The sequence below is a fragment of the Poromitra crassiceps genome (assembly GCF_964638095.1).
Source record: "Poromitra crassiceps genome assembly, chromosome: 27".
Taxonomy (NCBI): Eukaryota; Metazoa; Chordata; class Actinopteri; order Beryciformes; family Melamphaidae; genus Poromitra; species Poromitra crassiceps.
In genome coordinates, this window is record NC_139650.1 from 3,384,365 (window position 1) to 3,400,726 (window position 16,362).

General features: G+C 42.3%; 1 protein-coding gene across 2 annotated transcripts; it reads right to left on the reverse strand.

The window, feature by feature from the left end:
• Nucleotides 1-703: 703 nt before the first annotated feature.
• Nucleotides 704-16,115, reverse strand: stx16 (syntaxin 16). 2 transcript variants are annotated; one of them, XM_083661774.1, is made up of 8 exons: nt 15,663-16,115; nt 13,309-13,472; nt 11,803-11,943; nt 10,919-11,081; nt 8,147-8,235; nt 3,926-4,069; nt 2,549-2,629; nt 704-1,992 (listed from the first exon to the last, which is right to left on the reverse strand). In XM_083661774.1, the coding sequence occupies exons 1-8, from the start codon at nt 15,796-15,798 to the stop codon at nt 1,891-1,893; spliced, it is 1,020 nt and encodes a 339-aa protein (XP_083517900.1). In that variant the 5' UTR covers nt 15,799-16,115; the 3' UTR covers nt 704-1,890. The 2 variants fall into 2 exon arrangements, with proteins under 2 accessions (XP_083517900.1, XP_083517899.1); XM_083661773.1 differs by lacking the exon at nt 15,663-16,115 and adding an exon at nt 13,542-13,667 and having other exon boundaries at nt 13,309-13,416.
• Between the last annotated feature and the right edge of the window lie 247 nt (nt 16,116-16,362).

Consider the following 16,362-nt stretch of genomic DNA (forward strand, 5'->3'; position numbering starts at 1 on the left):
CTTTTGTCTGAATCCTTGTGTGCTCAGAGTAATATTACACATCAGTAAGAAGGAAACTGAATAACATTGTATTCAGTCCGGCTCCTCCTTGCTGTTGTGTAGCCTACTCCCAGTGGACAGGAGGTTCTGCAGCTGCATGTAGTTTTACACTAGAGATATTCATTTAGTCACGCACTTAGCCGACGCTGTTATCCAGAATGATATACGGTAGGTAACAACACTAAATTATTATATCACCAAAATTATAAATATTTTAAATATTTTTGTAATGCCCATGCATTCCAGTGTCCTCGACCATGTGTAATAAAACTTGAAATATTAATACAGGTAATAATAAGCATGGTCAAGTGGCTGCATTCTATAAACGTAGCTACTGAATGAATGCTTGTCATACGATTGGTATTCAGGTAAGACGTTTTTTTGCCATCTGGTAGGTATGCACCAGATATGGGTTAGATCAGCATGTCCAGGGCCAGGCTGACCACATGACTTCTGCTGACCAGGCAGCAGCAGAGGGTGAGCTGAGCACAGCATGTCTGCTGATGAAGACAGGCTTTTCTTCTGTCCCAGGCCCAGTCAGAGCAGAACTAACCGCATGTGTTCCATGGTTATTACAGCTGAAGGTGAAACAATTTGCTACAAAGAGATCACTCCCTGGCCCAATTTAACCAACAAGTGCTGCAGTTAAAAAGACACAAAATACCATGTTCCAGGTTTATTTTAAAAAAGAGCTCTCTCCTACCAATTGTTTGAAAAACAAACAAATCTCCATACAGTACCACCAGGACATAGCCATTCTTCACACAGAACTTCACATCAATGACTATTTAACAAGTGTATAAAGTGTACAGATTATGTCAAATAAAGTCATGTCAGCTCATCAGTCATTACAGTAAATAATTTCCAACAGACTGGAGTAAAATAATGTGTCCATGATAACGGGCTCTCCAAATGGTAGGTTGTTTTGGACTACATTACAATTTTCTCAGTGGAAGTGGACAAAATAACTGTTGGGTTCAGACTAGATACATTTGACTCAATATACAGCAATTCTGCCTAAGACAGAACACTTGTGAACGTCTGAATTATTTGAAGCAATTAAAAAATAAATAATTATTTTCATCACACAGATGACAGTAGTATTACATCCATAACACAAACCCCCTCAGTCTTCAACATGTGCAAACTGCAAGAATTAAGAAGGTAGCACTTTATGCAAGGACCATGAAAAACAAAAACAAACAAAGTTCTCTAAAATGAGCACTTGATGGAAAAGTGCAGTTGGTGTAAAAAGCGCACGATTTCAGATCAGGAGATGAACTGGTGGTCCTTAATCACAAGGAATATTTTTGGTACTGATTGGTACAGATTAGCGTGAAAATGAATTTGCGGTGGAACAAATGAGATGTACATTTCTCATTCTCAACCATTGTCTTGTCACATCGTTCCTCACAGAAACACAATACTTGCAAATGACATTGGGACTGACAGAATGCATTTTCACACAACACGTAATCACAACTCGTGCTTGAAACTCAAACAGAAATGATTCTGCTTTAACAACAGGGGTTATTAAGACGCAGGTATGTATTGTCGGGTCCAGCGTTAAGTCCCTCACAGAGTCTTGGTGGTTTGTGTGCAAGTCACATGCCGGAATAGACGGGGCTCATACAGATGATTGTTTCTCCCATTAAAATAAAGCACAAAACATCTCCACACACCCAAAGTGCAGCTTCAAACGAAGCCGCGTGGAATTCTTCAGACGTTTCCTGGCGGGTATGAAAGGCAGTCAGCATTGTTTTGAGTAGAGCGGAGACTCTAATCCAAACCAAGTCCACACAGATGCACAACAAACACCCACACAGAGAACAAAAGCAGAGGAATGCATCATTAAAACTTTGTTCCAAAAAGAATAAGTATTAGGACGACGACTATGACGAAGAGGATCAAAATGACCAGCATCTTTCTGTTTTTCTTCTGATACTGTTCAGCCTGTAAAGAAGAGAAAAGCAATGTCAAAGCTTATTGTATTCCAGTGGATTTCATTTGAACTAGTCAAGGCTGAGCACTCAATGTAAGGATTAATGGTATGCAACTATTTGAGTTGTAATGTATTTTGTAAGTTGCAAATGTTTGTGGATACACTTTGTAAACGAGTTATACTCTTTAAAGATGAAGTGCTACATGTCATGATGCGGTCATTGGCCTGCTGAAAGTTTCCTTTACTTCAGTAGCCTTGTTAACATCAACAATAAGCTTCCATGCAGTATCAGTAGCAAGAAGAGTGTTTCCAAGAAAATAACTGGTAAATATATTCAAACTTTAAAATAAATAATAGTAAAATAGTAAAATTTCTGTAATGGAATTGTTCATAAAAATGGTGACATTTACCGAACCACAGAGGACAATGATGCTACTGTTCAATACAACTACTTACAAGTAATTTCTGTTGCACCAACAGGTTATAGAACAAAGAAAAAATCTAATTGACCTTTGGCACATTACACACAATTACATCTAGATAGCAGCCTTTTTGCATTTGTTTCACCTTTTGTAACTGTTGTAATCCTTCATCCGTTTTAACACACGCCTGCTCCACGTTGAAGTCGATTCTGTCAAGCACCGTGCCCTTAGAGAGGAAGAACAAAGTTTCACATTAGCCGAGGATATTTTGCATTCAAAAATTTAGTTGGAGATTATTTATAACACAAAATATTTGTATATTACAATATATATATATATATATTGAAATCCGACTACTGAAGGAAATGTGCAAGGCAAAAGGTGTGAATAGCCTTCATCAACTGTTCACACATCAAACTTTTTTGGCCGAGCTCATAAGCGCACGGCACTACACGAGGTAATGTTCGTTGGTAGGTAGGTAGGCTTCCATGCAGTATCAGTAGCAAGAAGAGTGTTTCCAAGAAAATAACTGGTAAATATATTCAAACTTTAAAATAAATAATAGTAAAAAAGTGGGCACGGTGGCTCAGTGGTAGAGCTGTCGCCTCGCAGTCAGAAGGTCCTGAGTTCGATTCTCGCCTGGGACACTGCGGGCGCTGTGGTTGTGTTCCCCCCATATCTTCAGTGCCTACTGCCCAGGTGGGGTATCTCGTCGTAAGGGCCTTTCTGTCTGTGTGGAGTTTGTATGTTCTCCCCGTGCTCCCCCAGGGGGGTTCCTCCGTATATAACCCCCCCCCCCCCATTAAAAACATGCAGAAGATCAGATCGTCATCGTCATCCGACCAGTGACGACAACATCCGAAGTCGGTCCCCGGGCGCTGTACGAGAAAGCGACCACTGCTCCTGGCCTGCCCCCCGGAGGAAAGGACAAAGCCAGGATGGGTTAAATGCAGAGGACAAATTTCACCGGCCACCGTCAGCATGTGTGTGTTTGTGGCCCTCCGTGCATGTGTTGATGTGTAACCGTGTGACAATAAAGACGGGCTTGTCCGTCTGAAATCGTGTCGTGTTTTTAATCGTGTTTTTTTTTAATCGTGTTTTAAATCGTGTAGGCAGGTAGGTAGGCAGCTCTGTCCACATTTCGAGTGAACACTCCACTTTTTTCTCTAAGTGTGTGTTGTACGCACGCTTCAATTATTTCCTGCAAAATGCCCCTTTTGCCGGTATGTGTGGCGTTCGCTTGACCGCGCAGTAGGCCTGCCTACATTGGTCAACGTTTTTCAGGGGCCCGGCCATACACTAAGTTTCAACCTAGACTTGTTTCCTATCATCTTAAGTGTTAGGAGCAGTTACGCATCCTGTTTATTTGATTTGATTTGATATTATATTAAGTAAATGCCTTTGTATAGTCAGAAGTCAAGGGTGCAGAAGGACTTTTTTTGAGCTTCTGCACAGGCGTGATTAAAGTCCACTGCTGAATACTGAGTGGTAAAATATCAGGATTCAGGATTGCTTCAAATACCTGTTCAACCACCATTCCAGCCAAATCCCGGAAAATCTCATTGAGATCTGAGATGGACTGTACTATCTGCCGGACCTCCCTCTCTCGCTCCTCAACCAGAACCGTGTTCTGCTCCACCAGCACCAGCTGGTCATCTGTGAAGCCCTGCAAGAGGAGACAGAAGGAAAAAATCTGATGACACTGCATTGAGGTTAGCGTTGGCAAACTATAACACAAGACCACATTATTCAATCCAAATCTTCTGTTGATGAAAAATGCATGACCAGCATTCTTCAACAGTCAGCCATGCCTGCTGACTTATTAACACACATGAGTGAAGCGGAGCAGTTGTGAAAGGTTCAATACAATTCATAAATGCAAAGACTAAAGTTCAAACTTAAAGCCCCATTCAGTAAGTTTTCCACTGCGCCCTCTGCGTGCAATAGTATCGATAACGATATCGCCGTTCAAAGTCAACAAAACACAGCGCCAGAAAGCTCTATGTACATGTTGTGACATCGGGTACTCACCACGTGATGAAATAATAATGCATAGTCCCGTGAAACATCATTTTCGTAGCAAATCCGAATCGAGTTACTTCCTTGTATTCATTCAGACTGCGCTTCCGCTGTACAGCGCATGCGCGCGTCCTGTTTTTTTTTCTTTTTTCTTGCTACGGGACGTGGCAGACAACTTGCTTAGTCCCAGTGCTGGCCAATGGAGGGCGGTGTGGGATAAATAAAGACGAGGGTCTCCCTATTACAAGTCAGTTTACCATGTCCTGTGACTAAAAAGCTCTTTTATTACTGTAAAAAATGTCAAAAATCTTACTGATTGGGGCTTTAAAGTCAGTCTTATTGTGATCAGATGTTTATGTATGGCATGCAGAACATTTTGTTGTAATGCTGTTTAAACCATTGAATGTGGATAGTGATACCAGTGTTATCTTTAAATAAGAGTCATTTATAACTTCTTCAGCATGTTTTACCGTAATTTCCGCACTATAAGCCGCACCGGAGTATAAGCCGCAGCAGCAGCAAAATTGCCTGTTTGTTACATATATAAGCCGCACCGGACTATAAGCCGCAGGTGTTTTAATGTTTTTTTTTTTTTAATTGTGTTTTAATGTTTAATTACCATATGTAAGGGTTCATGCACAGAGGGGATTGTCGGGAAAGAGATGGCTGTTTGAGGAAGCTCCCATTTATTAACATTTCAACAAAACAACATAACACAACACCACCTGTGTTTTTTTTTACAGTGCACACAGTGTCCGCGGTGTGGTGAAAAGAGGGCAAGAGAGGAAATTAAAACAGAAGTGGATTTATAGTTAGAAAGAGTGCTAAAGAAGAGAATTCAGTTTTTTTTTTTTTTTTTTTTTTTTTTTTCAAAAAAATCCATAGATAAGCCGCACCGTTATATAAGCCGCAGGGCCAAAAAACGGGGAAAAAGCCGCGGCTTATAGTCCGAAAGCTACGGTATTCACATTAAAATGCTTCCATGGCTCGTTTTTTAGACTCAATATTTAATTGAGTCTAAATATGTTTATATTTAGTTATTTAAGTAAATATGGGAGATAGAGGATGACAACACACTTAGGTACCAGTTTTATCAAACACACACTCTTTGATGCAGTTTCTGGTCTTGTAGTGTAATTTTTTTCAAAGAGTGAAAAGTGACAAGAACTGACATGAATTCATACATATTTGAGAAGCTACATTTTGAATTCTCACTGGAACCCAGAACCCGGGGCACGGTGGCGCAGTAGTAGCACTCTCGCCTCACAGCAAGAAGGTCCTGGGTTCGATTTCCCCCATGGATGCTGTTGACACTGGGGGTATCTCTCCCCATGCCTTCAGTGCCTGGTGCCCAGGTGGGCTATCTCGTCAAAAGGGCCTTTCTGTGTGGAATGTTTCCTCCATATATAACCCCCAACTAAAAACACACAGAAGATCGTCATCTGACCAGCGGCCGTTGGAAGAAGTTGGTCCCCGTGCGCTTCACTGTAGCTGCCCACCGCTAGTCCTGGCCTAACCATGGAGGAGGACGAGCCAGGATGGGTCAAACGCCGAAGATAAATTTCACGGCGCCTCTGCATGCGTTTCTTGTCTGTGGCTAATAAAGACGGGCTTGTCCGTACAATCTATCCCACATCAAAAAGCATCTTTTAAAAAGGAGCAACTGGTATTGTAGACTCCAGTTGTGCCTTGCATTGGCTCAGAACCCCCAGATAAATATTACAAAGTTGGGCTAACTTCATCATTAACACATTCAGTGCCACAGCGCTTCAGTAAAATTGTCTGGAGCCTGTGCCAGATTCACTTCCATTCAGTTGAAAACAGCTATAGAATTTTTTCTATTATGGCTATATTAACGGGGCTGGACTTTAATGAAACATTGAACACTCCTGCTTCTTCCAAAGAAGAAATTTTGTTTCTAGACAGTTCCATTATGAAATTACAGCCTCTCAAAAAAGTGCACTTTCAAGGGTTTTCTGTCGTTTTTTTTTAGTTTCCAAGATATAGGCCCTTTTATGAATACCTTTTGCACTCTAATTTCGAGCACATTCACTGACTCTGGCTGGTGTTTTCTGATGTGGTGGCGTGTGGTGTGGTTTCTGTGAAGCCTGTGTGCCACACACCCCTCTCCCCCCCCCCCCCCCCCCCTCCCCCCTCTCCCCCCCCCCCCTCTCCCCTCTCTCCCCTCTCCACCTCTGAGCTGCGGGCTCCTCCCACACGCACAGAGTTTGTTTTCTCGTTTTTGCCCCGGACAGATCCCAGCGCCCATCAAGAAGGAAATGATGCGCGCTGGCAAACGCGACTGAACGAAAAGGCTTGGCCGTTCGGCTTCGGATGCTGGCTTTCTAGGAAATCGTGTGGAGATAGATAGAAGCATAAGAGCTCAGTTGTGAGCGCGGATGCAGCCGAGCCCACTGTCCGCTGTAGACAGAGCAATATATACGGCTCTGGCTGAAGCATGCATCCGTTTCCACTTTGATCACCGCTTTCTCCGCTGTCTCCTGTACAAAGTAAAGGATCTGAGGTGGGTGGAGCAGCTCCTGTGACGATGTTTAACACATTGAATGCCAGCCATGTTTTCATTCCTGTAGGTAAGTTGTGCCAGGGGTGTTTTTGACGATTCTGGCTCATTTTAGAAGAGCCGAGGATTCTTTTCTGTTAAGAATTCATGAACACCAATCATCTAAAAATAACTAATAGAATGTGTGCTTTCTCTGTCTAAAAGAGTTAGTTTGCAGAGTTAGTAGTTATGTAGATATTAGCCGTTGAGTACAGCATGGTTTCAGCGTCTGGAAATTTATTCAGAGATAAATGGCTTTTTGTGAAACAGTCACTTTAACCATTCATTTTTGGCATCAGTAAGACCGTCAGACATTCTAAACAATAGTTTTGAACAGTAATTTCCTCCATAACAACAGGAAACACCCCTCTCATTCAAACTCCTCCCTCCGTGTGTCTTCTCCTCCTTCCTCCTGGCTTCAGCGGGCGTGTCAGAAGCGCGTTGTGCTGCCTGCCTGTCTGTCTGCGTGCCTGCCTGCCTGTCTGCCTGTCGGGCAAGACGAGTCTGAAACGGATTACTGTAAAATCGCGTCGCCATTTCCTTGAATGGCTTTCTCCCGCGGTGTGTGTGTGTGTGTGTGTGTGTGTGTGTGTGTGTGTGTGTGTGTGTGTGTGTGTTCGCGCGTTGCTGCGCGGCTCTGGGGGGAAGGGATCTCTGTCCGTTCTGTGTGTGTGTGTCCGGGCTTTTCCGCGGGAGGCGGCTGCTTTTGTGGCTTTTGGGTCCGGTGGCTGTGACTTCTCTCGGTCTCTGTCGCCACTTAGTGGTCGGTAAAATAGATTACACGCATGCTCTTGCTCCAAATAGTTATCTGGAAGATGTAAAAGGGGTTGATTGATGTCCCACCGTCAAAAAAACATGTAAGACGAGTTATTTCGGCTCTGGCACTCAAGCGCTGGATTATGTAAGACGAATTATTTCGGCTATGGCACTTAAGGTGTTAAGGTGGCGCCGTGTGATCCCTTGAAGGGATTCATGCTCACTGGCTAGGTACGACCTTAAACAGCAGAATTATGGAATAATATGAATTATGATTTTAGGACGTCCACAGACGTCCTTGGCACTCCTCGTTACTTTTTTTTAGGACGTCCACAGACGTCCTTGGCACTGAATGTGTTAAGGCCCCAGGTCTGTGGGACTCCTGAAATACTTTGAAATGCTACTCACCCTGTCATATAGGGCTAAATCTTCGTCCTCTTCCATTAGTGGTCCGGAGTCAAAAAAGTGCTTTGATCTTTCCTCACGATTCTTCATACCTGGAAAATAAAGCAAGGACATGATGCTATGTACAGGGTATATGCAGGAATCCTGAAGTTAAATACAATACCTTTAATGATTATTTTTAAGACCTTTTCAACATATTTTAAGAGCTCAACACCACTTTCATCACATCAGTGATAGAGGTGTAAATCACAACTTTCATCACGATACAATATTATATAGATTATTTGGACAACGATACGATATTTGCTGATATCACGAAGTCTGCCACGATACGATATCGATTCAATTCAGGGGTCTGTGATCGATATAGAATATCATGCTCATTTAACACCATCAGCACAATAGCTACAAAATTGTATACCTCTCAAATGGCAATTGAGACTTTTTAAGGGCCTTAATTTTCCCTAAATTGATTGATCAACTTTTAATACTTTTCAAGAGAGCATGCATACCCTGTATGTAACATGGAAATGTATAAGATGTTTAGCCCATCTCTGTCAAAAGAGGTTAATGACCAAGTGCAGGTGATAGAATAAGAACTGAAGTACAATTGCATGTAACTGTCAAGTCAAGTCAAGTCAACTTTATTTATATAGCACATTTACATACAGCGGCAGCCGAACCAAAGTGCTTCACAGGCGGGGGAGCAAAGTGCACAAATATAAATAGGTAAAGTGCAAAAATACTAATTGAAGGCAACATAATACAAGGTGCATATATGATGGCAATTAAAATCAGAAAGATAAGAGACTAAAACAATAAGACAATCAAACGATAAATGCCAGGGACCTAACGATGGCTAAGTAGGGGGGAAAGGCAGGGAAAACAGGTGGGTTTTTAAGAGTGATTTAAAAACCTCCAGGGTCAGGGCGGCACGAACGTGTAGGGGGAGACTGTTCCAAAGTTTTGGAGCAGCTGCCGCAAAGGCTCTGTCCCCCCTAGTTTTCAGTTTGGTTCTGGGCACCACCAGCAACGATAGATCAGCCGATCTAAGGGCTCTGGAGGGGGTGTGGCGGTGCAGCAGCTCGGAAATGTAGGGAGGGGCCATGCCGTTGAGGGCTTTAAAAACAGTCAGGGATAGTTTAAAATCAATGCGGAAGCGCACAGGCAGCCAGTGGAGCGAGGACAAGACTGGGGTGATATGCTCGCGCTTTTTTGTCCTCGTAAAGGAGGCGTGCAGCCGCGTTCTGGACGAGCTGTAGGCGGCGGAGCAAGGACTGGTCAATCCCCGCATAAAGTGCGTTGCAGTAGTCAATTCGTGTGGTGACGAAGGCGTGAATCACCCTCTCCAGGTTTGCCTGGGAGAGGTAGGCCTTTGTCTTGGCCAGCAGCCTGAGGTGGTAAAAGCTGTTTTTTACTACTGAGTTGATCTGCTTGTCGAATTTAAAAGCGCTGTCAAATATAACCCCAAGGTTCCTAACCGAGGTGGAGAGGTTAGAACCCAGGGGGGCGATTAGATAGATTATTTGGACAACAATACGATATTTGCTGATATCACGAAGTCTGCCACGATACCATATAGATTCAATTCAGGGGTCTGTGATCGATATAGGATATCATGCTCATTTAACACCATCAGCACAATAGCTACAAAATTGTATACCTCTCAAAATGTCAATTGAGACATTTTAAGGGCCTTAATTTTCCCTAAATTGATTGATCAACTTTTAATACTTTTCAAGACAGCATGCATACCCTGTATGTAACATGGAAATGTATAAGACGTTTAGCCCATCTCTGTCAAAAGAGGTTAATGACCAAGTGCAGGTGGTAGAATAAGAACTGAAGTACAATTGCATGTAACTGTCATGAAGCAGAAATGAAAAAAAATAAAAAATACAAATGCAAACTTTGCTCCTCCTTTCATTTTTTTTTTAGAGGGAAAGAAGCAGGCTGAAAAATAGGTTTAGAATTAGTAACCCAACAATCATAACCACATTTCAATCCAAAAGTATTCATACAAAACCAATAGCACCTCAAAAACTATATAGTTTTCTGAAACAATAAAAGATTAGATTTGTTTTGGTGCATTTTTATTAATTATGTCTGCGCCATGGTTCAGTAGTAGTAAGCAGAACTCCCTTCATTCAAATAGAGCTTACAGGACTCGACATTAAGGCTTGTCCACTTGTCCGGGTCAAGTGGATTTTTTTGTAGGACAAGTGGAAGATAAATTTACTTGTCCCACCGGACAAGTTAAAAGTCCAGTGTTTCCCACACAGACTTTATTTGGGTGGCCCGTCCAGGTATATTAACAGCCACGCACGTATATTTGACGACCCATTTTAGCATTTTTTGTTATTCTCCATTGTGAAACATGATGCCTAATTTATCAGAAGAACTGAGTGAATTGTGAAAAGTCTGTTTGATCAGTTAATTTACCTTTTAAACGACTGAGAAATAAAGTCTTCAACTGTTTGCTACTGTCTGAGAAAAAACCTCTCGCAAACTAAATGAAAAAAGTAAATTATTGTAAAATTACTTGTTTTTTTTAAACGAGGATAAGAGACTTTTGTGCCTGGACAAGTGAAAGGTAATTTACTTGTCAGAAGGACAAGTGCCTCGAAAAGTTAATGTTGAGCCCTGGGCTTAATTAAATATCCTCTGATAATGATCAGTATGATAAATATGATGACATTCCATGTCATATCAGCCAGCCAGATAAATGAATTGAGCTGCTTGGATCACCTCTCTTTACAGCCCTGCAGTTCTTACGTTTTAGGTAGCCGGACTGTGTATGTCTGAAGTTGGTGGAGAGCTCCTGCAGGCTCTGTGCCAGAGAGGAGACCACGTTCCTCAACAGCTTCTCCTCCTGCTCCGTGCAATGGCCACAGCGAGTATGCAAACCTGTCACGGCTCGCTGACATCGATGGAACATCTGCAATGAACAGAAATAACACTCATTTAGAATTAGACAACAAGAACCGCAACAATCATTTCTTCTCAACATAAGCTGGAATCAGACCTGCACATATCGGCTCACATGCTTTTAAGGTGTACATCTACAGTTCAAATATAAAAACCAAATCCACGATATATACATGGTTGCCACTCAGAATCACTTTTATTGCCACAGTATGCAAGTTACATACGAGAAATTTGTCTTAGTGTCTGTATGCAGCGTCAATATACAGGGATACACTCTTTTGTAATGATAGATTTCAAGCACATTTCAAGGTCAAATTTATTTAAAAATGATGTGGCAATAATTCACAGAGATGTTCACATACCAGTCTCGTAAGTCCTCTAAGGCCAATTTGTTTCCAGTCGCTTACACATCGGAAAGAATCATTAACACTTAACATGAACTCAAAGCAATCTTGACCAGCAATGACACAGCGCAGCACGGAGACTGATGCTGTAGATGGGAAGACCGTGTATAAAGCGTGGCCCAGCTATTTTGAGTTGACGAGGATCAAACACCGGTAGGCTAAATTCAAGCACTTTTAAAGACCCCTTTTGTAAATCCGAGCACTTTCAAGTACTTTAAAATTCCAGACCCGTGGCAACCCTGCTAGTAGAAATGACTGTGGCAAATTGCTATCAAGGATACGACATCAATTCAGATTGAGGTTATGCTAATGCTTCACTGACTCTACCTGTGTGATTTCCTGAGTAGTGATTTCTATGGCATGCTCCTCCTCACTGCTGTCATCCAGCGTGGGACGATTCATATGCTTGTCATGAAGTGAAGCCAGGTCCTTCATCTTCTGCCGAACCCGTGTGATTTCATACTGGATCTGAAAGGCAATGCTTACCAGTTAACTTCATGCTCATGGAAAAATGTTAACCGCACACTCTTAACACTTGCACCTTTCACCAGATGTAACAGCCAACAGCTTTGTGGAGTTGAGGCCGGATTCCAGATAGATGCAGGTGCTTTAAATTAGGCTAATGGCCCATTTCCACCGCTGGTATCAGCGCGGCCCTGCCCAGCTCGTCTCGCTTTTTTGTCTCATTCCACCGATCAAAAACGTGGACAGCCCGGGTTGAGTCGGGGTTGAGTCGTGCTAGTTTTGGTCCCTGCTTTGTTGAGGTTCCAGCGCTGTGAACCCGGTACCATACCGTGATGTGAAAACACTGCAGACGACTGATTGGTCAGGCAGAATCGTATTGACTGTATCTACTGTCAATGCTGGATACCAGTTTAGTGGGGCTTACCTTCTCTTCTGTTCTGTTAATGTTATTTCCATCAGTCTTTTGTGTTGCTGCCTTTGGCTCTGGTGAAATAAGATCGATCTCCTTGCTCAGCTTTAACATGCGGTGGTTTTCAATTGTTTTGAGAGAGAAAAAGTCTGCTCCTCGGGAAGCCTTTTGTAGTTGTGTCTAACATCGGCTCCGCTAGGCCGCAGGCGGGGGTTTAGCGAAGCCGCGGTCTTGCCTGTTGAGAGGCCGCCGGGGTAGAGGCTTCCTTTCTCCCTGTAGCGCAACTCCCGTCCCCCGCGCATGCATGTGAGTTTGAGTAACAATAAAGTGATATCCATTCTCCTGGCCGATTGTCACATTTGCCCATGTACACTGTAGGTAATTTAGAGGCACCAGTATTTCATAAACAGTTTAAAAGTTCTGTGTATGGATTTAATTTGAACGTTATATGTTATAGCCTACTTGGGCTATGGGCGGAGGACAGAGGGCAGAGGGCGGAGGGCAGATTCTGCGGAGGGCAGAATTGTGGTTTTTATATTTTTATGTTGTACTCCATTGATTTTATCCATTGTAAATATTCTCGTATTTCAGTTACATAAACTGCCAAGAGAATATTCAATAAAGAAAACTTGAAACTTGAAATATGCGGTCGCTATGACGACCAGGTGTGGGCGGAGGCGAGTAAACTTGCTATGGAAACAGAGTCTATATCAAGTAGAGACAAGTAAGACCAGGTCGAGTAGAGCTGTACTGTGCTGTTATATGTGGTGGAAATGAGCCATAAGATGTTCCCATCAGATGAAAACCTATGGTGCATGAATGACCAAAGAATTCTCCTGGATAAATATAAAAAAATGTATTCACTGAATTTGTTCTTCACCGAAAATATTTTTATAGTTTCAATGCACAAAGATACATCTGCAAATTGATGTCCATCTCAGGTCCCATTCCAAGCTTACCTCATCGACCCCATCCACCCATTTGGGCGGCAGCTTCTTGGTGACTCCAATGGCAGCTTCAGGATCCAGACTGATTCCTGACACCAGAGCCATCCGATCATCAGCCAACTTTAACAACAGACAAACAAACAGACAGACAAACAAAGAAATTAGAAAGACTTGATCTAACAGTAGGCTATCATAGAGTTGGTGTACTATTAGAACAATTCTACCACAAGGGGAAACAACAGTACCTCATCAAGCTCCTGGTTGGCAGATACCAGTGCGGTCCCATCCAAGAAGCAACAACAAGGAAAAGAAGGACAGAAGTAATAGAACGTGAGCCACAGGAAATGAGTAGTAATCAGCTTTAAATTATTTTTGCATGCACTCTCATCATGAATGAAAATTAAATGAATTTTAAATTAGAGTGATTATAGTTAAATCATAGAGATGGCCGATTTAAGATCACACACTAAAGTGAATTCTAGACATTTTCATTTTGGTAACGTTTGTCCTGCTCAGTTTACACAACACAACTGTAAAACCTGCGTGTAAATGCCCAAATAAAGCACAAACAAGTAACAAAACAATACAGCCTATGCAAACAAATACATAGAAGACAAGCAAGACATAAGACAAGACACTTTGCAGTGCTGAGGGATCTGTAAGCTCTCCAACTAACTTAGGTTTGGCTGTCCTCAGCTCAGTTACTGTGTTGGAACCATCCCGACCATTTCATGATCAGATTTGAAAGTGAAAGTGCAGCTCCACATATAGAGTAGCGCAGGGATGGCGCATTTTTGTAGGCTTAACCCGAAATCGCTGCACTGCTGGTTCGTAGGGGGAAAAGCAAAAAGGCAATGGGATTTTGGTTAAAAGCATGATATAAGGTCTGTGGTTAACAAAGGTTTATGAAACAGTGAAGTTTGTGTTCAGCAAGATCATTTTCACAAACGAGGACCACTTTTATGACTTTTAAAGCTTTTTATGAAAATTGCGTAAAAAAACACACATTTACACTTCAAGTCATAAAAGTGGTCCTTGTTTGTGAAGATTACACAAACTTCGCTGTTTCATAAACTTTTGTTAACCGCAGCCCTTATTTCATGCATTTAACTGAAATCCCAATACTAAAATCCCATTGCCTTTTAAAGGTGCTACTTACAGATTCATTCCTGCGATACTCTATTGCCAGCCAAAATTAGCAGAGGAAAAAAATAATGAGGGTTAGGAGCAGTGATTGTTTGTCCAGGCCAGCAGCTGAAATTCATCATTTGTGTTGCTCATGGACCAAATTTGGAGATGATAAGATATCCTGGCATGTTTACTCTTCCTCTGTCTCTGCACCCACTGGCTGGAGGAAAGGAATCTTCCTGGGTGAGTGATTTATTGGTTAAAATGTTCACAGTGTAGTGTGTGTAAATGTGCATTGCCTCCTCATAGAGGTGTGAAGCGCAGACACTTCTGGCAGAGTGCTACACAGGTGTGCAACAAGGTGCAACCACTCATGCTTTAAAAACACAGAACGGTCAGTCAGTGAACCAAATGTCGCTGTGTGGTCGTGGTCGTACAAACCTGAATGGGGTTTCGACCGACGGGGTGAGTAGACGACAATGAAGGAATTTTCAACTATTCCTTTAGCGATGTGAATTGTGTGCAGGAAAAACTGATTAACATTTCTTTCACTGCAAAATTATTGAGTTATGCAAAATTATACTGTTTTGGATTTTTGGGATCTACTGGTTCCACCCAAGAGCAATGAAGAGCTGAATACTATTTGCTGAATGATATAGCCTAATGTACTTTCAGGGACATCCACTTTTCTATATAGAGTAAGCTTGGAAAGCACAGTGGAAATGTTTTTCCTGTGTTGTTTTCCACTTACATTTTTATGTGCACAACCTGAAAATTGGTCAATGTATCAATGACAATCCATTTTAGGAGGTCACTGCCACAATGACACAAACAGATCAAAGATCAATCCATAATGTACAGTAGTTCTGCCAGCAAATGTAATGCTACGTTGATGTGTTAACCTAAGTACCATCAAGGACGTAGGAACCATGTACTAAAGCTGCCACCTATCTCTCTCTCTCTCTCTCTCTCTCACACACACACACACACACACACACACACACACACACACACACACACACACACACACACACACACACACACACACACACACACAGCCGTACGCCTTTGGGTGAAGTTACAAAGTTACATAGCACAGCAACACTACGTAAAAATCGCCACTAATAATTACTTTGTTTACAAGCACACACTTCTAGCTAACGTTAGCTAAGACAGCGCAGTGACTGGCTGGCTATATCAAAACACACACAATAAAATGTCAAAACGATGCAGACAACTCACCGCAGCATTGCTACGTGTACTCAGAGCACGACGGGGGTCGTATGTACTCACTTGCTCAGCCAATATCTGCCGGTTTTGGATGGCATTGTTCCGCATTAACAAGAAGGCATCGGTCAGACGCCTAGTTGCCATGACTACCTAGCTTGATATCCAAGTTAACACTAGCCAATGTACGTATCAACCAATAATTTATAAGTGGCGAACCGTTGCTAACACAGCAGACAGACACCGCTGTGTGGATGACAGACGGCAGCTAACGTTAGCTAGCTTAACGTAGCCTGCAAAGAAGGACGAAGGAAACTCGCGATACAGCGCTACCAGTGAACACCAAACGGTCTTAATAATCTGAAACTGCCATGCAACTCTAACACTCGAGTAAAAAAAAACGCGAAACATGAGCGAGATATGTCTTGTCTTCTCAAATTCACGATACGCAACGTATACACTGCCAACGCAATTCCCTTCAGCCTGCTACGGAAGTGGGAAAACGTAAACACCTGCGTAGACTGGAAAAAATACTGCGTAGATATTAAAGCGCATTACCGCCACCTGCTGCTTCGGCGAAAACACCGCATCGTGCCAACACTTTCTAGCCTACATCTTTTTGTTTTTTTATCTCTTGCTTTTGATAATAGTGGATTCTTCCTCATTGCAGAATTCATACATTTAATGTGTTTCCCAATAATCAGTAATGTA